General features: G+C 42.7%; 1 protein-coding gene across 1 annotated transcript in view; it reads right to left on the bottom strand.

The window, feature by feature from the left end:
* Positions 1 to 214: 214 nt before the first annotated feature.
* Positions 215 to 21731, bottom strand: part of HAUS8 (HAUS augmin like complex subunit 8) — a 792482-nt gene continuing 770965 nt past the window's right edge. The window contains exon 12 of the mRNA XM_044054770.1: positions 215 to 493. Coding sequence (XP_043910705.1) covers positions 373 to 493 — 121 coding nt within the window. The 3' untranslated portion in view covers positions 215 to 372. The remainder of the gene's footprint in view (positions 494 to 21731) is intronic.

Here is a 21731-nt window from a genome sequence, read left to right as displayed (position 1 = left end):
ATTACTCATAAGCATCCATCTTAAACTTACATTTAAAGGGAGTGTCTCAAATATGAACAAGGATCCGGTTCCATAACAAAGGAAAATGTCATCTTTGAAGAATCCAGCCAGCAACAATTTCAGGACAAGTCAACTCTAACAGTAATACAGAGTGCTTTCATAAAAAAAAAAAAAAAAAAAAAAAAAAAAAAGATTTAAAACTTTCTTCCTCGTGGTGGTTTCAAGCAAAATTCATTTTTTAGTAATACAGAGTGCTTTCATAAATAGAGGCTTTTGATCAAAATTTAGCACCATTTTTTTTCAGAATTGAAAAAGATGCACAGAATATTTTAACAGCTCTATTTTGAGTGGTCCCTTGTGATGTCAAAAGGATTATTTAAAGTACCAATTTTTAACAGTTCCCATATCATGTGTCTGTTCATAAAGTGCTTGACTATGCAGAGCAACATCTTTGCTGACATCGGAAGAAATTTCTAAGATGTCTGGAATGGTTCTGAAAAAGAAACAGTAACATTAATGATCACGCAAGTACATTATGAAGTGGAAAACATTTTATTTATCTTACTTTTGGTGCTGGTAGATTGCTTAAGTAGAAAATTACCTCTGATTTGAATACATTTTTTTCTGCATCCAGTCTTAATGTATCATATTCTAGAAAGTAAACTTTGTGGCCACGTTTAAAGGAGAAGGTACCTACTCTGTACTTAATGACAATCAAATGTTAAGCAGCTTTTCTTAGCAAATGAAGTGATACACAGTCTCTTTAAATTAGAAATAAGGAAATACTTCTTTGTGGAGAAGGTGAGAAATAGAATGTATTGCCACAATGAACAGTAAATGCCACACAACCTGTAAATAAATTAGCACAAATACCAAGACATCTTTGCCAGGACTCTGTATATGAGTTACAAATGGCTGACTGTTCCTGTATTTATCTTGCTCTACACTCAACTGTGTATATGTTTCTTCCTGTACAACTAACATCACATGACACAGACATTAGGTGAACTGCCTTCCTGCTCTTGTGTTGCTATTCAAAAAGGAACTTATGGTTTCTGTTTTTATATTCACAATTCAAAAGCTTCTAAATATAACACTTAGTACATATTTCTAGTTTAAACTGTAATATTTTATTAATTCTGAGTGTCTTTTGAAAAGGTCCATGTGCTTTTCATGTTCCACTAGCTATATATTCTCTGATTTCACAGCATCATCTCCTTCCATTTTAATAGTAATAACTATTTATTTTTCATGTTTAGCTTAACACACAATCTTTTGACACTTTTTCTTTTACAAATCTTTGCAGAACATTTTTTTATCCTGCGTCTTCTGCAAAACTAATTAAACAATAGAATCATCTCTCTCTCTCTCTCTCTAACACATCTAGTATAAAGCTTGAATCTCAACTTTCTGAGCACCTCATGTCTCTTCGTTGTAAATTTTACTGCTATTTCACATTTTCACTTAATATGTTACATCGTTTTTCTTGCATATTTCCATTTCATCAGTTAATTCTTTTAACTGTTGACTCTGTAATCTGATGCAACCCAGCCACTGGGGAATGCACAAGCCAGTGCATTTCTTTGTGCCGGTCCCAAGCCCAGATATATGGGGAGGGTTGCGTCAGGAAGGGCATCCAGCGTAAAACTTGGCCAAATCATTCATGCAGACACCAGTAAATATTTACATACCAGATCGGTCGTGGCCTGGGTTAACAATGACCGCCACCAGTACTGTTAGCCAACAGGGTGCTGGCGGAAATTTGGCTACAGTTAGCCAAAGGAGGAGAGGAGGGGGAAGGCATGAAGAGAGGAGAAAGGCTAGGAATGTGGTAGTGAGGGTCAGAACTTTGAATGTTGGCAGCATGACTGGTATAGGGAGAGAGCTAGCCGATATGATGGACAGAAGGAAGGTTGGTACACTGTGTGTGCAAGAGACCAGATGGAAGGAGAGTAAGGCTAGGTGTATCAGAGGTGGGTTCAAATTGTTTTATCATGGTGTGGATGGGGAGGAGAAATGGTGTAGGAGTTATCCTGAAGGAACAGTATACTAAGAGTGCTTTGGAGGTGAAAAGAGTGTCGGATAGAGTGATGTTTATGAAGCTGGAAATTGATGGTGTAATGATGAATGTTGTTAGTGCATATGCCCCACAAGTTGGGTGTGCAATGGACGAGAAAGAAACATTTTGGAGTGAGTTGGATGAAGTGATGATGACTGTACCCAAGGGTGAGAGAGTGGTGATTGGAGCAGATTTCAATGGGCATGTTGGTGAAGGGAACAGAGGGGATGAGGAAGTGATGGGTAGGTATGGTGTTAAACAAAGAAATGCAGAAGGTCAGATGTTAGCTGATTTTGCAAAAAGGATGGACATGGCTGTGGTGAATACGTATTTTAACAAGCTGGAGGAGCATAGGGTGACATACAAGATTGGAGGAAGATGCACACAGGTGGATTATATCTTATGTAGGAGGGCCAGTTTGAAGGAGATTGGAGACTGTAAAGTGGTGACTGGGGAAAGTATAGTTAGGCAGCATAGGATGGTGGTTTGTAAGATGATGTTGGTGATCAAGAAGAGGAGGAGGAGTGTGAGGGCAGCACCAAGGATCAAATGGTGGAAACTGCAAAAGGGTAATTGTGAGGCAGAGTTCAGGGAAGAGTTAAGACAGGCACTGGGTGGCAGTGAAGAGTTACCAAATAGCTGGGTAACTACAGCAGAGCTAGTAAGGGAGACGGCTAGAAAGGTGCTTGGTATGACATCTGGACAGAGGAAGTATGACAAGGAGACATGGTGGTGGAATGAGGAAGTACAGGAGAGTATACAAAGAAAGAGGTTGGCAAAGAAGAAATGGGATTGTCAGAGAGATGAAGAAAGTAGACAGGAGTATAAGGAGATGAGGTGCATGGCAAAGAGAGAGGTGGCGATGGCTAAGGATAAGGCATATGAAGAGTTGTAAGAAAGGTTAGACACTAATGAGGGAGAAAAGGACCTGTACCAATTGGCTGGACAGAGGGACCAACCTAGGAAAGATGCGCAGCAGGTAAAGGTGATAAAGGAAAATGAAGTAAACATACTCACAAGCGAGGAGAGTGTGTTGAGCAGATGGAAAGAGTACTTTGAGGGGTTGATGAATGAAGAGAATGAGAGGAAGAGAAGGTTGGATGATGTGGGGGTAGTGAATCATGAAATGCAATGGATTAGCAACGAGGAAGTAAGGATAGCTATGAAGAGGATGAAGAATGGAAAGGCTGTTGGTCCAGATGACAAACTTGTGGAAGCATGGAGGTATTTAGGTGAAATGGCAGTGGAGTTTCTAACCAGATTGTTTAATGAAATCTTGAAAAGTGAGAGGATGCTTGAGGAATGGAGAAAAAGTGTTTTTGTACTGATTTTTTAAAAATAAGGGTGATGTGCAGAGCTGTAGTAACTACAGAGCGATTCATTTGATCAGTCACAGCATGAAGTTATGGGAAACAGTAGTGGAAGCTAGGTTAAGAAGGGATGTGATGATACGTAATCAGCAGTATGGTTTCATGCGGGGAAAGAGCACTACAGATGCGATGTTTGCTCTGAGAGTGTTGATGGAGAGCTACAGAGAAGGTCAGAAGGAGTTGCATTGTGTTTTTGTAGACTTACAGAAAGCATATGACAGGGTGCCTAGAGAGGAGTTGTGGTATTGTATGAGGAAGTCGGGAGTGTCAGAGAAGTATGTAAGAGTGGTACAGGATATGTATGAGGGTAGTGTGACAGCGGTGAGGTCTGCGGTGGGAGTGACGGATTAATTTAAGGTGGAGGTGGGATGACATCAAGGATCAACGCTGAGCCCTTTTTTATTTGCAATGGTGATGGACAGGTTGACAGACGAGATCAGACAGGAGTCCCCATGGACTATGATGTTTGCAGATGACATTGTGATCTGTAGTGAGAGTAGGGGGCAGGTGGAGGAGACCCTGGAGAGATGGAGATATGCTCTATAGAGAAGAGGAATGAAGGTTTGCAGGACTAAGACAGAACATATGTGTGTGAATGAGAGGCAGGATAGAGGAATGGTGAGGATGCAAGGAGTAGAGGTGGCGAAAGTGGATGAGTTTAAATACTTGGGATCAATAGTTCAGAGTAATGGTGAGTGTGGAAGAGAGGTGAAGAAGAGAGTACAAGCAGGATGGAATGGGTGGAGAAGAGTGTAAGGAGTGATTTGTGACAGACTAGTACCAGTAAGAGTGAAAGGGAAAGTCTACAAGATGGTAGTGAGACCAGCTATGTTATATGGGTTGGAGACAGTGGCATTGGCAAAAAGGCAGGAGTTTGAGCTGGATGTGGCAGAATTAAAGATGTTAAGATTTGCACTGGGTGTGACGAGGGTGGACAGGATTAGGAATAAGTATATTAGAGGGTCAGCCCAGGTTGGAAGGTTTGGAGACAAAGCCAGAGAGGCACGATTACATTGGTTTGGACATGTGCTGAGGAGGGATGCTGAGTATATTGGGAAAAAGATGCTAAGGGTGAAGCTACCAGGTAATAGGAAAAGAGGAGGGCCTAAGATAAGGTTTATGGATGTGGTGAGAGAGGACATGCAGGTGGTTGGTGTGACAGAGCAAGATGCAGAGGACAGGAAGAAATGGAAACAGATGATCCGTTGTGGCAACCACTAACGGGAACAGCTGAAAGAAGATGATGATGATGATGATGATATATATATATACGCACTAGAGAACAAACAACTCAAACAAATATATTTACTTCTGACACCAGGCAACTTTTTTGTAGTGCCTGTCAACATGCTCAGTAAAGACTCAAAACTTGAATTTGTCATCAGCCTTCATGAGGTCTTCATTATGTATGCCTTTCAGAAAAATGTATATCAAGTAACATTCATTTTCTATGTGTGAGAATATTTAAAAACTATATAGCTCCATTGCTACGTCAGCCTTGTCATTCTGCTCATACATCCCTTAAACGAGCGTGTTAAGTCCAGTCTAATACAACTCTAAAGCATTTATGATGGCAGACCTGGCCAATAAGGTTGTTCAGCGGGCCTTGAATAGAGACAGGACCAATGTCTTTAAAACTCTGTATTAATTCAGAAATCAATACAGCAGATGTTTTAAAGCTAATATTAGAGTTGGAGTCAAATCCAGACAGCAGTGAAGTCTGTCTGAAAGATGTTTTTTTTCAATTGAGCTCCACATTTGTATCTGATTTTAAGAGGAGGCCACCAGTATACATAGTTAGATAGACTTTAGGCAAATCTATGGTGACAATGCTCACAGGATCATAGGAGGTAACTAGGTTAATGCCCCTGGGTCCTTATAAGCCTTGCCAATAGTTTATCCTCAAAAAAGAACCCTAAGTCAGCACCTGTCGGACCTGTCAATGAGGGACAAAGGTAGAACCCCTGGGACAAATTTGTGGTTTCCCATCCACTCATCAAGGTTGCGCTACAAGGTCAGTGAGGTACTCTGACGTGTATGGGAAGTCTATTCCAGAGACAGGTTAGCATCTGGGAGACAAACCTGTCTCTCCAGCAGGTTTTGTTGATGTCGCATAGTAGATTTAGGGCTATTGAGTGGGTAATGTGTGAGGAATTAGACTTAAGGATATGGAGCATCACTAGTAGGGCAGGGTCCGATATTGCCTTGTAGGCGAAACACAGATCACCTCTGAGCAACCTGTATGATACCGAGTAGCGTGATAGTGATTAAAGCCTGTCCGCATAGGACAGATGCTGGAGGCCATGGATTCAATTTATGAGGTATTTTTGTGGCCTTTCCAGTTGGTGCAGGTGTTTTGAGAGGTACATACCAAAGAGAATTACAGTCAATTACAGGCCTAATGAGGGAGGAATACAGAAAGGTAATAACCTTCTTTTTTCGGGATGCAATCCCTTTACTTATGAGACGAACAAAGTAAAAGGCTTTTCCTGACCACTGCTGCCACATGATGATCGAATGTGTGATTGTTGTCATTCTGAATACCCAAGCCTCCTAAAAATAGGTTGTGTGCTTAAGGAGTTGTTGTTTATGTGGTAATCAGTATGGGACGTGTTTTTGTTGAATGGTATGATAATACATTTTTTTATGTTTAACTTAAGGCCATGACTTTGGCACCAGTTATTTGTAGCTGTAAGACCCTCTTGCAGCGTGTTACCATCATTTGGGGAGTCAATGACAGCACCCAACTTATAGTCATCTGCAAATCTGGTCAGCCACAAGCCCTTTGTGAATCAGATCTAGGACCAAGACTTAAGGGGGGGGGGAGCTCCATATATGATTATTGCTCATTTAGAAGAAAATGACCCTGAGATAGCCTGATGCTTATTCTTGAGACGCAGTTTTGGGACCAGATGACAAAAGCCCCCTCCTCATTGCCTAGGAATGGCAGCTAAGACAGCAAGAATGAGTGAATGATCACTCAACATGCATGGGTCATCTCTCTCTCTCTCTCTATATATATATATATATATATATATATATATATATATATATATATATAGAGAGCTAGCTCTGGTAAGCAGACCTTGGTACTTACTTATGTAAGCTAGATTAGTAACATTACAGACAACATTAAGAGTGTAAAACCTTTACAGAATCCATGTTGACTATTAGTTAATAGACTGTACTTACTTATACAGTCAAGCACCTGTGAGTACACACATTTCTGAATAGTTTTCTGATAGGTAAAGGGTTGTATTAAGGCAGCAGTCTTGTGGTTGGGAGGGTGAATCAGTTTTATATAACAGAAAAACATTCATTTGTTCAAAGTATGAGGAATCTATGCTAGTGGAGAGAAAGAGTTTATAAATGAAGTAAGGAGGTCAGGAGACTGCCATTAAATAAAAAGAATGGAAAATGGACTTTCTTGGATCTGACTTTTAGGCAACTTTCCCAGTGCACAAAGGACCACTGGGTTTAATTTTCTTAAAAGAATCAATGGGTGAAGGGTTTAAGCCGGTTGGAAAGTAGGGAAAAAAGAAGTTATGTACTCACCATAACGTTCCATGTTTGTAGTCCATCTCGCCCTTCATTCTTACATATGGGTTCGGAGCCGATCCTCGGCTCCAACTTGGCCGATTACAAAGCTCAAAATCTCTAAGTTGGCTCATAGTAAGGTAGGTATCCCATAATGCACAAGTAACAAACCCCAGATCTTGTTTGCTGCTGTCTATAATAGTTATAGAAAGGTATTTCCACAAGGAAAAACAAAGATGAAAGGTGAAAGGTCTCCACCCCTAAGGAAGATAGACATTACCTTGTCTCCAGATCCTCCAAGGATACTTGGACGGGGGTAGGTGGGTGGGTTCTTAAGAATGAAGGGCGAGATGGACTACAAACACGGAACGTTATGGTGAGTACATAACTTCTTTATGTTCTGCAGTCCTATCTCGTCTTCATTCTTACATATGGGACAGTGTCTATAGCACCTTTTTCTCGGGTGGCTCAAGGGAATATACTCCTAAGAACCGTGGAACCAAAAGAGGCTCTACCCCTGGAGGCCAAGTCCAATTTGTAATGAGTAATAAAGGTATGAGGGGTAGCCCAAGTTGCTGCTGCACATATACTGTCCATTGGAATTCTGGCTTGAAAAGTGGCAGATGTGGATATAGACCTGGTGGAATGAGCTTTAATTTTAAATGGGAGTTCTTTGCCATTAGAAGAGTAAATAAAAGATATGCAATTTGAAATCCAGTTTGATAACGTTATCTTGGAGACTGGCATTCCTTTTCTCGTCTCTGAAAAAGTAATAAATAACTGGTCTGATCACCTAAACTCTTTGGTTCTATGTAGATAGAACCTTAACTGTCTGTGTACATCAAGTTGATGAAACTTATATCCCACTTTGTATGATTTGGAAAAAAGACTGGCAGTTCAATAATTTGATTAATATTTGACTGTGAACAAATCTTGGGGACGAAGGAAGGGTTAGTGCGAAGAGAAACTCTGTCTCTATGGAATATCAAGTAAGGAGGTTTGACTAAGAGTGCTTGCAGCTCTGACACTCTTCTGGCGGACGTAATGGCTACTAGAAAAATGGTCTTCCATGAAAGGAACTTTAAACCACATGTATGTGAAGGTTCAAAAGGTGGAGAGGTAAGTTTTGAAAGAACAAAATTTAAATCCCAGGGAGATATAGGTTCTTGAAAAGGAGGTCTTAGTAAGGTAGTGCCTTTTAAAAATGATTTACACAATCTGTGAGCCATAAGATTAGGTTCATGTTGCCCCTAATGAAAATTGGAGATGGCTGCTAATTGAACTTTGATTGTAGCAGCAGCTGACCCCTGATGAAAAAGTTCGGTTAGAAATTCTAATACTAAGGAAATGGAGGCTACGTATGGATCTATGTTCCTAGCTTATGCCAAAAGAGAAAATCTTTTCCATTTGCTAGCGTACAATTTTCTTGTAGAAGGTTTATGAGCTGACATTAGGATATGTGTAACTGCAGGGGAGAAATCATGAAGCCTAACTAGGAATGGAAGTGCAGCAGCCAAGCTGTCAAGTTGAGGGTGTGGAGACAGGGATGGAACATGCCTGACATATGTGTCAGAAGGTCTGGCTCCAGAGTCCATGGATCGTCCAGAAGGTGAGGCCTGAGAAAGGGGAACCAAATCTGTCAAGGCCAGTAAGGAGTGATGAGGAACATTCTGCTTCCCAAAGTCTTTTGATATTAGTAGAAAGGAAGGGAAAGCATAAAGAAGTCCCAAGGGCCATTTGTGGACAAGTGCGTCTCTTGGTGTCTCCACCGGGGGGGGGGGGATAAGGGTGAACTAGCTGCTGCATTTGGTGTTCATTGGGGTGGCAAACAGATCGCAGTAAGGCTGTCCCCATTTGCAGAAAATCTGTTCTGCGACTTTCTGATTCAGAGACCACTCATGAGGCATTAAGATTGCCCTGCTGAACTTGTTGGCTATCACATTGGATCTCCCTGGGATATGCATTGCAACTAGAAAGGGGTGGGAAGATATCGCCCACTGCCAAACACATAGAGCCTCTTGACATAGGGGGTAAGATCTGGTTCCCCCTTGTTTGTTTACATACCATATCACTGACATATTGTCTGACTGGACTGCTATTGTCCCTTGAGGAAGAAAGTTGTGAAGTGCTTGCAACGCTAGTAGCACTACTCTCTTCTCTATAACATTGATATGCAGGTGAGCTTCGTGTTCTTGCTTTGTGCCTTGGACTGTCCTTCCTAGATAAAGCCCCCCCCCCCAACCTATCTGGGAGGCATTTGTGGTCACAGTAGCAACAGGTTGGCGAGAAATGAATGGTCTCCCTATCGTTAGTTGATTGGACTGGATCCACCAACCAAGGTCCTTTTTGCAAGATTCCATTATCAAAATGGGATGAGACAGAGGCAGTTGCTGAAGAGACCACTGGGAAAAGAGTAGCCATTGTAGAATTCTCATATGTAGTCTGGCTTACGGAACTAGAGTTATAGTAGAGGCCATGGTTCCCAGAAGTTTGAGCACTGTCTTCGCTTTAACCTTGTGTTGGGGAAGCAGGCTGTATATTTGTTGTCTTAGGTTTTGCACTCTGTCTGAAGGAAGACGAGCCATCATTGCGACTGTGTCTCTTTCTGCACCTATAAAAGTTACATATTGAGAGGGTGACAAGACAGATTTTTCCCAGTTTATAGTGATGCCTAGCTGAGTACAGACTCGGATGGTTGAATCCCTGGGTTGTAGAAGTAGGTGCCTGGTGGTGGCAGTCAAGAGCCAGTCGTCCAGATACGGAAACACTTGGAATCCAAAACATCTCAAGTGAGCCTTTAATACCGCCATGCATTTGGTAAACACCCTGGGGGCTGTGGTGAGACCAAAGGGCAAAGCACAAAACTGGTAATGACTGGCTCCCAGCCGGAAGCGTAAATGACTCCTTGATGCCCTGTCCATTTTTATGTGGTAGTACGCATCTTGGAGGTCTATGGAGTACATCCAATTGTCTTTCCCTAACAGAGGGAGTATAGACTGCAGTGTTACCATTCAGAACTTGGACTTCTTCACTGATTCATTTCACTTGCTGAGATCCAAGATGGGCCTCCAGTCCCCTGTTCGTTTTGGCACTAAAAAGAATCTGGAGTAAGTTCTGAATCCTATCTGGTCTGCGGGAACGGTTTGGATGACTCTCTTTTGAAGCAACTTTTGGACTTCTATAGTTGCTTCATCCCTGTGATTGGGTGGAACATCTGGGATTCTCTTGGTTAGATGAGGTAGAAAAGAGAAGGGTATGGAGTATCCTCTGGAAATTATTCTTTGTACCCACTTGTCTTGTGTGATGTCGTGCCAGGCTTCTGGGTACAAAGAAAAGTGATCCCTGACTGGTTCCAGAGAACATGAGCCGGGCCTAACTTCAGGAGCGCTGATAGGGATGTCTACAAAAAGAATTGCGGTCACCCTGGTTTTGCGGACCTCCCCCTGCTTCTAGGGCAACATATACCACTATTTCCTCCTCCTCTGCCCTCTGGAGAAAGAATCACCTTGTGCTTCCGGCAAAAATCTCTGAGATTTCTTGAACCACATTTTTCCCCCTCTCTGACATTTAGGGTATAGTCTAGAAGGAATGGAAAAATGTACTCCCACGGCAGAGAGTCTTCCCTTCCTGCTCACATCTGGTGAGTGTGTCTTTTACCTCTGGTCCAAACAGAGAGGAAATGTCAAAGGGGGCATTGGTAAATGTAGATTTGAAGGGCACAGCAAAGTTACACATGCGCATCCAGGACTGTCTCCTAAGGGAAACTCCTGAACCCGCTGCTCTGCTCGCTCCATCTGCTGCGTAAGATATCAGCCTCATGGAGGAGTTAATAGAGTTTAAGGTGGACAACTGAGCAGTAACCTTCTCCGGAACTCCTTCAGTTAAAGTACCTTGGAGATTATCTCCCAGATCTTTTAGGAGATCTCTTTGAAGTCTAATAAAATGGGTGAAGTAATTCAGCGATCTGAGTGTAAATGCCGCTGAAGAAAAAATATGCTTCCTGTATTTGTCCATCGTTCGAGAATCTTTGTTTGGTGGGTGGACAGATGAGAAAGTCTCTGCTAGTTCCTTCTTTGTGGTTGCTGCCACCACCATAGCATCTACAGACACACCTTTGGTCAGAAACTATTTTTTCCTTGGGAATTGAAAGGAATTTGTTCGGGCTTCTAGGGACTGGTTCCACGGCGTCAGGAGTTTCCCACACCTTTCGACTCACCAAATCTAACAGCTCATTGAAAGATGGAGACACCCACGAGGCTGAAGGTTGAGACCCGAAAGCCTTCAGGTACATTGACTCCTCATCAGAAGGGGTGATGGTGGGCCAGCCACCTCTCTGTTTCAGGATCTCTAGGATATCTACGAAGGAGATCAGAGGATGATCTAGGGGGCCCTTCTGACTCATCAAGATCACTGTCAGAAGTGATGGACTCATCGAGGGAGTCTACAAGCTCCCTCTTGCAAGTTTTCTTCTGATGAGGCTCCTCAGAAGGGTATTCTGGGGAGGTCTCGGAAGACTGGGGGCCACCCAAGGAGGGATCCTGAGGCTGCGGGTCTTTGCTGTCGAGAGAGATGGTGTTGAAACAGAAGTCAGAGCTTGAGGGGGAAGAACATCGGTACCCTTGTGTAGAGCTGAAGATCTGGACAGCACGCTGTTCATCATCTCGAAGGCAGATCCCCCCGGCTCTGAGGACACCACAGATTCCGAAGAAGCGGAAGTAGCCCTCAGCTCCGGAGCGATCGGCTTCGAGATAGATGTAGGATCCGAGCTCAGCCGAGCTGACCCACCGAGTGGTAGGCTCGGAACCGAAGGAGGTCAGGTCCGAGTGTCCCTTCGGCTCCTGGACACCAAGGACAGCAATGAAGGTGTCACTGCGGAACACGGCTCCGAGAAAGCCACTTGGGGTGCTAGAACTGATGGTTCTACAACAAACGGCACTAACAGATCTGGCTCCAAAAGACTGGCATGGCTCGGAGGAGGAACAGAAGCAGATAATAAGGCCTTAGATGACCCCGGAACAGACTGGGTCGGAGCAGACAACAAATTTGCTAGCACCGACGACTTCAAAAGTCTAAGCACCACCCTCTCGACATCCTCCTCAGAAAGACTCCTGGAGGATCTGGAAGACAAGGTAGGGGATCGAGATCTCCGAAAAATTGGAGATCTAAGTGTTGGGGATACTGGCAGTAAGTCCCTTGACCAGCTCCAAGGTATGGTTTCAGCTATAAGCTCTGAAAAACTTGGAGCCAAAACTGGAAGGTCTACATCAATAATTTCAACCGGCTCCAAAGGCAGAGGAGCCGAAGAGGTAGAAGGTTTGTCAACTTTGGCAACTTTCTCTGGAGGTCCTGATTTGTGAGTCGGTACAGGAGATTGCCTTTTCACTGACTTAACCTTCTCTTATTTTGAAGAGGGAGACCTGCAGTGAGAAGTGGAAGAACTAGTTAAATCCTCAAAGGAAGGCTTAAGGAGACCTTTTAAAATCAGTTTATTCTTCCTTTCCTGGAGAACCCGGGAACTAAAAGAATGGCAGAAATTACATGACTCCTGTAGATGTATGGTTCTCAAACAATAAACACAAATACTATGCCTGTCAGTCAAGGACATTTTTTGTGAACATTTTAAGCATTTCTTAAAACCTGAAGGTTCATGGTCTTTAGTTTCTTTAGATATAACTATCAACAACAACACACTATAATGGTAGACAGACAAAAAGAAGAGAGAACAAGGTCCTCTAACTTAAACAGGCCTAGCCCTGCTCAAGAAACAACACAGGAGGGAGAAAGGCAACAGAAGACTAGGTCCTCTAACTTAAATGGGCCTAGCCCTGCTGAAGAAACAACACACAAGGAAGAAAGGCAATAGAGGACTGAGTCCTCTAACCTAAACGGGCCTACCCCTGAACAGAGGGATAGGCGAGATAGAGAAAGATTAACAATAACTAGTACAACAGAAAACAAAGGGATACCACTAAAGAAAGGCCTGCAGAAGCGAGGAAGCGACAGCCAACAAATAGCAAGAACAATTTGCGATAAAACTTCACAAACACACTAACGACTTGCATGTTAACAACAGCAAGCTATTAATACTAAACTAACTTTTCAGTAAAAAAGAACACTATTAAATGTCTGAAGAAAAACATATTCCAACTTAGCCAAAGCCAGGAAAGAGAACACTTCTGAACTCGGAGAGCGACAAATGAGATCTGGGGATTGTTACTAGTGCATTAAGGGATACCTGCCTTGCCACGAGCCAACTTAGAGACTTCGAGCTTTGTAATTGGCTGAATCGGAGCCGAGGATCGGCTCCGAACCCATATGTAAGAATGAAGGAGAGATAGGACTATAGAACATCAGTTATTTAAAAAGGTGGAAGCTGGCACTAAATAAGACATGGTACTTGAAAAGATTAACAAAAGATTTACTGAGGAATTAAATGTTTAGTAAGATTGTCTTTGAAAGGGAGCCAGAAAGGCCCTTTATAGAATTCCAAAATTGTTTATGTCAACTGTAAAATACATTTTTTTTTTCTGATCTGAACAACTTCAGCCAAAGCAGTTGAAATTCTACACTGCCTCCAGAGAAATATTTTCTTGAGGGCCATTTTTATGTTGACACCAGAGCTGTTGATTATTCTTCCTTACCATGGCTTATTATCCAAGTTATCCACAGGCATGTCTGGCCTGTGCAAGGGAAATGCCTGTAGAGAACAAACCAAGTATGACTAAAGGAACACAGTAGTATCATTAAAAAATGCAGACAGCTAAAAATCAATGGATTCCAGCTAAAAAGCTGTGTCTGTTTCCAACCTTTTAAGGACAGCTTTTATCTTTTAAGAAAAATGGAAGAAATGCAGGTCTTCAGAATGACATGAAAAAAAATAATTCCTGTTGCAGCACATTAATAACAATAGTGTTACTACAGCAGACAGGCATACCAGTGCAAATGGCATTTGTCAGTGATTCACTGTAGGGCTTGCTGCTGGGTCCGACAAGCTCTATGACAATTTGAGAAAGACCACTTAGTGAGAAGACTCTGCTAATATTTGCCCTATTATGATCTTAGCCACTTTAGACTGAAACTGTCCAGGAGACAGATATAATTTCTAGATACATTTAGGCTCATGCTCCTCAGCTTCTTTCCAGAAGATTTTAAAAAGAAATACCAGTTAGAACACATAAAACAAAAGTTATATATTTATCATAATGTCAGATCTTTATCTCTAGTGCATCCAATTCAAATGATGAAATTTGGCATCAAGCAGATCCAACCGGGTGACCATAACTATCTCAAAACTGAAATCCTTCTCTGCTCCCATAAAGCACCTACACCCATCTGTACTCCTCAGATCAAGATGTTCATCATGTTACCCTGCTGCAGTCATCACACTTGGGTTATCTGCCGTCAGGCGGTCCCGCAGTCGGCCAGAATTCCAAAGTCTTGGTCCGGCGTCGGTTGCTGTCGCTTCTTCCCTGACATCAGAGCGCCAGGGGTATATAAGAGGCATCCAACGCCATTTTCTTCAGTCTTTCTTGCCGCGTGGTGCCCGAAGCAGAAGCAGTTTGCAAGTGCCGGTCGGCCGACACATGAGATTTTCGAATCGAGTTTCAGTCCAAAGTCTTCAAAGCTAAGTATCCCGTTGGGAAACCTTTTCTTGTCTCAGTCCGATGTCAGAAAAAGTTAACAATTGCATTTCTTGTGGGAAGCAAATACCTCATAAGGACTTTCATTCTTTTTGTATACCTTGCCTAGGCCCAGACCACGACGTTACTGGTTGTTCAGTTTTGTGCTAGGTTCAATAAGCGAACTATAAAGCGACGCTTTGATTTTGCACGACACTACTTCTGTAGAAAATTTTATTACACTATGCCGTCAGAGCAACTGACTACCGGCATGCATAAAAAACGCAAAGATAAAGAAAGGCAGCCTAGATCCAAGCCAGACTCCGAGGCCTCGGCTGGGCCGGTCGTCGGTCCTCCGGTTTTCAGTGAGGTGCCTACGCAGCCCCTAGCTACCGCAGAATCGGAACCCCAGACCGCTTCGGATTCTCTAGCTGAGAGTTCTAGGCCAACGCAGCCATTTTCTTTAGGCCCTACCGACGACATTGCAGAAGGAGAAACTGGTGCTGCAGAAACACCTTCGGTTTCAGAAGGTGTCTTCAGAGCGACTACTGTCACCATAACATCTTATGCTAAGCTTAAGACTCCTCTAAAACCAAAAAAGACTGCACTTCAGTCTCCAGTTCAAGGCCCAATGCTTAATAAATAGATGCTTAAAATGGCTGAAGATTTGATTTCTTTAATCAGGAGTTCCCAACCCCCCTCCCCCTGACAAAAGGCCTAGACAAGAGGAGGATTATGCTTCCTCTGATCAAGTGTCTATTTCCTCAGGCTCCTCTGAGGAACAGGACTACTCCTTTCCCCCTTATGAAGATTCTGATGCTGAAGATTCCATTCCCTCAGCCTCTCCCCCAGAAGACTATTCCTTTGGGGAAACCTTACATACCATGAGGGAACATTTCCACTGGGAAGGTCAGGACTACTCCGACTCAAAGAAAAGGCTCAGAGAGTTTCTTTTACTCCCCCAGCACAGACCACTTGCTATCCCCCCAGTTTTAGACATTGTGGATGATGTTTATTTAGAAATCTAGTCTAAATCCAGATTCTCTGCCTCCTGCTCCAGTCAAACCAGATATATACTATAGAGTGCCTGAATCACACAAATTCCTTTTCAAAAGCCCTGTTGCTGATCCAGAGACGATCTCCCAGGGTCCCAAAGGGGCTAAGGCTTCTATGGCCAAAAATCCTGTACCCTCTGAAAGAGACGCCAGAGCACTAGATAGGTGGGGGGAGAAGGTTTACACCTCAGCTACTCTGGCTATGAGAGCACTAAATTGTCAATTTCACATGGTTAAATACCAGCAATTCCTAATGTCTCAAATAAATCAAAAAATGAGCACGCACCCTCAACAGTCTGAATTCAAGGAAATGCAGGATCTGTTGCATGCAGCTGAACAGGTGGGCAAACATACTTTACAATGTGGATTTGATTCCTTGGAAGCTTCTTGTAGAGCAGCTGTTACTGGGTCTGTTATACGTAGGCATGCTTGGTTAAAGGAACAAACTCTGCCTGATCATGTTAAAGCAAAGTTACTAGATGCACCCTTACAGCATGATGTCTTATTTGGGGTTAAAGCAGAAGAGGTTTTAAAGAAAATGGAGAATAAGGCAAAATCCATGCAGACGGTCAAAAATTTCTTACAGGTACAGCCCCCACGCTTCAGCAGAAATTGGCCAACAAAATATTGGTCCTTTCCAGCTTCTGACAGACCACAGAGGGGTAAATACAGGCGCCCAAGGGGCAGAGGACAAGCACAAATCCCTTACAAACCTCACCAATGGGGCACTGCAACACAGAAGGGAGGAGAAGACAGGTCCCAAACTACTAGAAGGCAAACACAATGACTTAAACCTCAAACTGCCAAGCAAAACTTTCTTGGCAGCTCCCTTGGGAGGAAAATTAGCACTTTTTGCAGACAACTGGCGCATCGTCACAAAGGACAAATGGGTCCTAGGCATTATCTCACAAGGATACAGATTCCATTTCCACACCTTGCCAACAATAAAAGGCATGCCAAACCTGCCACAAAATCAATGGGCAGAGGCACAAAAACAAATTACAGCTCTCATGGACATGACAGCCATTCAATTGGTGCCTACACAGGAGCAAGGCCAAGGATTTTACTCAAGGCTCTTTCTAGTCCCCAGAAAGGACAATGCTTGGAGACCCATTCTGGACCTTTCAATTCTAAACACCTTCTTGCAAGTACCCAAATTCAAGATGCTAACACTACAGCAGCTTCTTCCCATGTTGGGCAAGAAAGCTTGGCTAGTAACGTTGGACCTCAAAGGAGGCATACCTGCATGTCCCTATCAGACAAAATTGCAGAAGATACCTCCGCTTCATTGCAGGTTCAACCCACTACCAATTCTCTGCACTGCCCTTTGGCTTATCTACTGCACCCAGGGTCTTCACAAAATGCCTGGCAACAGTAATTGCATACTGCAGACAAAGAGGAATTCAAATATATCCATACCTGGACGACTGCCTCATCCAAGCAGAAAGCAAGGACACTCTCTTACATCATCTGGCTTTTGTAAAACACCTTCTAAGTTGCCTAGGGTACACAGTAAACGAAAAGAAATCAAAACTAGTGCCCTCACACAAAATGACATTCCTGGCTGCCAGCTTGAATACAACAGCCCAGATGGCTTACCTGACGCCAGACAAACAACTACAGCTAACTCAATACTTCAAAACAATGGCAACAAAAACCCAACTCCCTGCAAGAAAAATTCTGCAGGCCTTGGGCTTCTTGGCATCTTGCATACTACTAATACCATTTGCAAAACTGCATATGAGGAAATTACAATTCTGCCTAAAAAGCGTATGGAATCAACACAGCCACAGCTTGGAAACAATGACACCTCTCATTCCCTGCCTTCAACAGGAGTTTCTATGGTGGTCACAGGCATGTCACCTCAGCAAGGGTCAGCCTTTCACCTTACCCCCAGCCAGGCAAACTATGACAACAGATGCATCGGACTATGCCTGGAGGGCACACATGGCATTCAAGGCATATGGACTGCAGATCAAAGAAACCTGCACATCAATCAAAAAGAAATGCTAGCTGTTCAGAATGCCCTTACAGCCTTCAAGGACCTCTTACATCCAGGACAGCTTATAATAAGGACAGACAACACCACAGTAATGTGGTACATAAACAAACAAGGGGGTACACACTCCTGCCCTCTACGCAGGCAAGCAATGACCTTGTGGAACACAGCACTGGCTTACCAAGTACAATTACAAGCTCAATTCCTGCCAGAAAAAAAAAGAACACATTGGCAGACGACCTCAGCAGAAACATCATGGATCCCCACGAGTGGAAACTGGATCCACAAGCATTTGGAATGATAACTCAAAAATGGGGACACCCAGACATAGACCTGTTTGCCAGCCCTCAAAACTATCAGCTAACAAAATTTTGCACAAGGACATTTCACCATCAAGCTTGGAAAATGCACGCACTCTCATTCAGTTGGAAAATGCTGTCAGTTTATGCCTTCCCTCCATTGCCCCTTCTCACAAAGGTGCTGCTGAAAGTCAGGATGGAGAGACCACGAATGATACTTATTGCCCCAGACTGGCCACCACTATTAATCAATATGGCCCAGGGCCCACCATGGATTTTACCACAAATTTCTCATCTGCTCACACAGCAACACAGTCAGATTCTACACAGCCAGCTCAAAACCTTAAATTTGGCTGCATGGAAATCTCCTAAGCAACCAGCCAGCTCCTCTTTCACAAGCTGTTATGGATATTATTCTGGAGGCCAGGAGGCCCAGCACCAGGAAAGCCTACTCAGACAAATGGGAAAGGTTTTGCGCCTGGAACCAAGCTAAAGGCCAAAATACCCTTCTGCAGGACATACCTCAGATTCTACAATATTTAACTGAGATATTACACAAAGGATTTTCTTCTTCATCTATTAAAATCCACGCCTCAGCTATTTCAGCTCACTACAACACAGATCCTCCCTAATTTTCACTTCCACTTCTAAGGCAGTTTTTCAGAGGGACCAAAAACATTAGGACTCCCTGGAGAGCACCAACACCAACTTGGGACCTCAATTTCGTTCTAGAAAAACTTACGCTACCTCCTTTTGAGCCAGCTTTCTCAGCTGACTTACAGTTTGTATCATGGAAGACTGCCCTGCTGCTAGCAATTACTTCAGCCAGAAGAGTCTCAGAGCTTCAGGCTCTTATGGCGGTAGAGCCTTTCCTCATTTTTCATCAAGACAGAGTTTCTCTATGAACTAACCCCTCCTTTATGCCTAAGGTGGTATCCAGTGTGGCTCTAAATCAACCCATCCATTTACCCACCTTCTTTCCAAATCCGCAGAACAAAGGAGAAAGACTCCTGCATTCCTTGGACATTCACAGGCAGCTACATTACTACTTGGATAAAACTAAGGTTTTCAGAAAATCTGACCAGCTTTTTGTATCCTATGCTACAGCATCACAAGGAAAGGCTATCTCAAAACAGACCATTTCCAAATGGATAGGACATTGCATACGTTTTTGCTACACCCACCATGGAAAACCAGTACCTGCTAGCATTAGGCCCCACTCCACCAGGGCAGCAGCTACATCTACAGCCTTCCTCAGGGGAGTGCCTACCAAGGATATTCTGGAAGGTGCAACTTGGAGTTCAGTACACACTTTCACCAAACACTATCACTTACCACTTTACTCTAAGATTAGGGCTGGCTTCGCCACTGCAGTTTTGCAGGGCCTTCTAGCCTCCTCTAACCCTGTTTGACTCCACCTCCCATCCTTAGCTTTGGGATTCTACCCAAGTGTGATGACTGCAGCAGGGTAACACGATGAACATAGTACAGTTTTGTACCTACCATAAATGTAGATGTTCGAGTCTATACCCTGCTGCAGTCCAGGTTACCCTCCCTCCATCCCCTCTGAACTAGGTGAACTTATCTCTATCACTCTATTCTATGCTACCTCTGTGGTGTATTTGCTTGTGCCTAAGAGTATTGTTTTATTTTTATATAGCTATATGTATATATATATATATATATATATATATATCGCCTACCTATTGGGGGCACCTGACATCTGGGGCAAGAAAAACTGAAGAAAATGGCGTTGGATGCCTCTTATATACCCCTGGCGCTCTGACGTCAGGGAAGAAGCGACAGCAACCGATGCTGGACCAAGACTTTGGAATTCTGGCCAACTACGGGACCGCCTGACGGCAGATAACCCAAGTGTAATGACTGCAGCAGGGTATACACTCGAATATCTACATTTATGGTAGGTACAAAACTGTACTTTTTCTGCCTAGATCCCAACAAAAGGGACTCATAAGTAGTGGGAAGACATTGTACTAACTGAGGAACATACTAGAAGCTAGCTCTACAAGATCTGTCTAGCACTGTAAGTTGCACGAGAATTTGGAGGGGATGGGAAGTGGATTGCTAAAGTAAATAGACTCACGATAATTGATATCCAGAATTACGTGGAGTACATAACTTTTGTATTTAACATTATCCTGACCATCCACTTTGACTGATAGGACTGCTCCACAGCCTTCAAGTCTTGGGTGGAACCATGACAGGATGCCCCAGAGTATAGTAAGCTTCAAAGGAGAAGCTATGCTTGGTAGTTGCATTCAATTTACAGTGCTTCAGAAAGCTGTGCAAAGTAGGCCAAGTAGCTCCTGCAAAAAAAATCATAACTAGTAGTTTTTGAAGAATGTTGTAGAAGTTGCAATGGATCTAATAAGAGTGTTTCTTTGGTTTGGTTGTCAATGGCCTATTATTAGACTGGCACACAAAAATTGTGCAGTGTGACAGCTATCTGTACAACATGACTTGGGAGACTTTTCCACCCACATTGCCAGATGAATCAGACATATAGTTTGAGTTCTTACAAGATGGTCTTGGTATGAAGCTGCCTATGAACATCCACGAAGTTTAAGAAGTATTTTCCTATTGGAATACTTGGTATAAAAGAATATTCCAGATAAAATCACTTTAGCTAGGAGACAGTCTCGCTCTCCTTGATGCCCACCCTCCCTCTGGGTGCAATAAAGATTCCTAGTTGAAGTTTCAAGAAGTTTGTTAAGTAGGTAGATGAATGAGTGTTCTTACTTTAATACAATATATTCAACAGGTCAGTTCTTTAAAGGTAGATACAGTGAATAGTGGGAAGGTCCAGGGGAGTTGACTGGAGAAACATCTTGGAGATGGAAAAACGAGAACCCAGTCTCTAAGCTTAATAGGTTTAGTCCCTTATTTGAATATTTCTGAAGAACCTGTGAGAGTTTACCAGCTCAGCAGCATTGGAACTGCTTTCTTATTTAAAAAGTGTATTTTTATTTAAAAAAAGAAAAAAAAAAACGGAATTCAAACATGAGAAAACACGCCATGAACAACCACTAAAGACGTTCATTTAAGAAAACATTTTAATTTGAGATTCAGCAGGTCCATCTAAAAGAGTTGTTTGTAAAGTGGTTTAGAGTTTGATCACTGCAAATGCTTAGTTTTCCGAAGCTATTGACAGACTTCATTAAATTGTTTACATCATATGTAATATGAGAGGCTGTGTCAGCTTTTGTGGGGCTCATATTCCTTGAAACACATTATGGAAACTTTATCACATAGCTCTTTCCAGTATGACTTGTCCTCTCAAAGACTGTATCCCATGGAATATAAGAGGCGGTTGCCCACTTTTGCATAGCTCATATTTCCCTAAATACACTATGAAAGACAATTATGTCTAGACGTTCACCTCATATTGTTAGAGTTTTCCTCATATAAAATTTGTGGTTTTCTAGCAAATCATGGAAGATTGAAGTCATTAAATGATGACAAACCTTTGAGAGTTTCAGAAAATAATTCAGAGTATGCATGCTACTGCAAAACCTATTATTTTAGCAACTTTCTAAGTTTATAAGAGCAATTTTTAAGATTTGTCCCTGATTTTGAGCTTTTGTCCCCTCATTATTTTTAGCTGTGTCCAGATTTCTTTGCACTTGAGAGGCATGATCTAGTTGTGGAATGACAGGAAAACCTAGAAAATATTCTGCAATGACATTCACTATATTTGGGACAATCGTTCCTGTAAGAGTGGATTAAACTTCATTATTTGAAGACTTACATAGTTTTGTGTTTCCATTAAGTG

The sequence above is a fragment of the Protopterus annectens genome, chromosome 13.part0 (assembly GCF_019279795.1).
Source record: "Protopterus annectens isolate FY-2018-M chromosome 13.part0, PAN1.0, whole genome shotgun sequence".
In the NCBI taxonomy this organism is placed as follows: domain Eukaryota; kingdom Metazoa; phylum Chordata; order Ceratodontiformes; family Protopteridae; genus Protopterus; species Protopterus annectens.
This window is presented reverse-complemented; position numbering and strand designations above follow the sequence as displayed.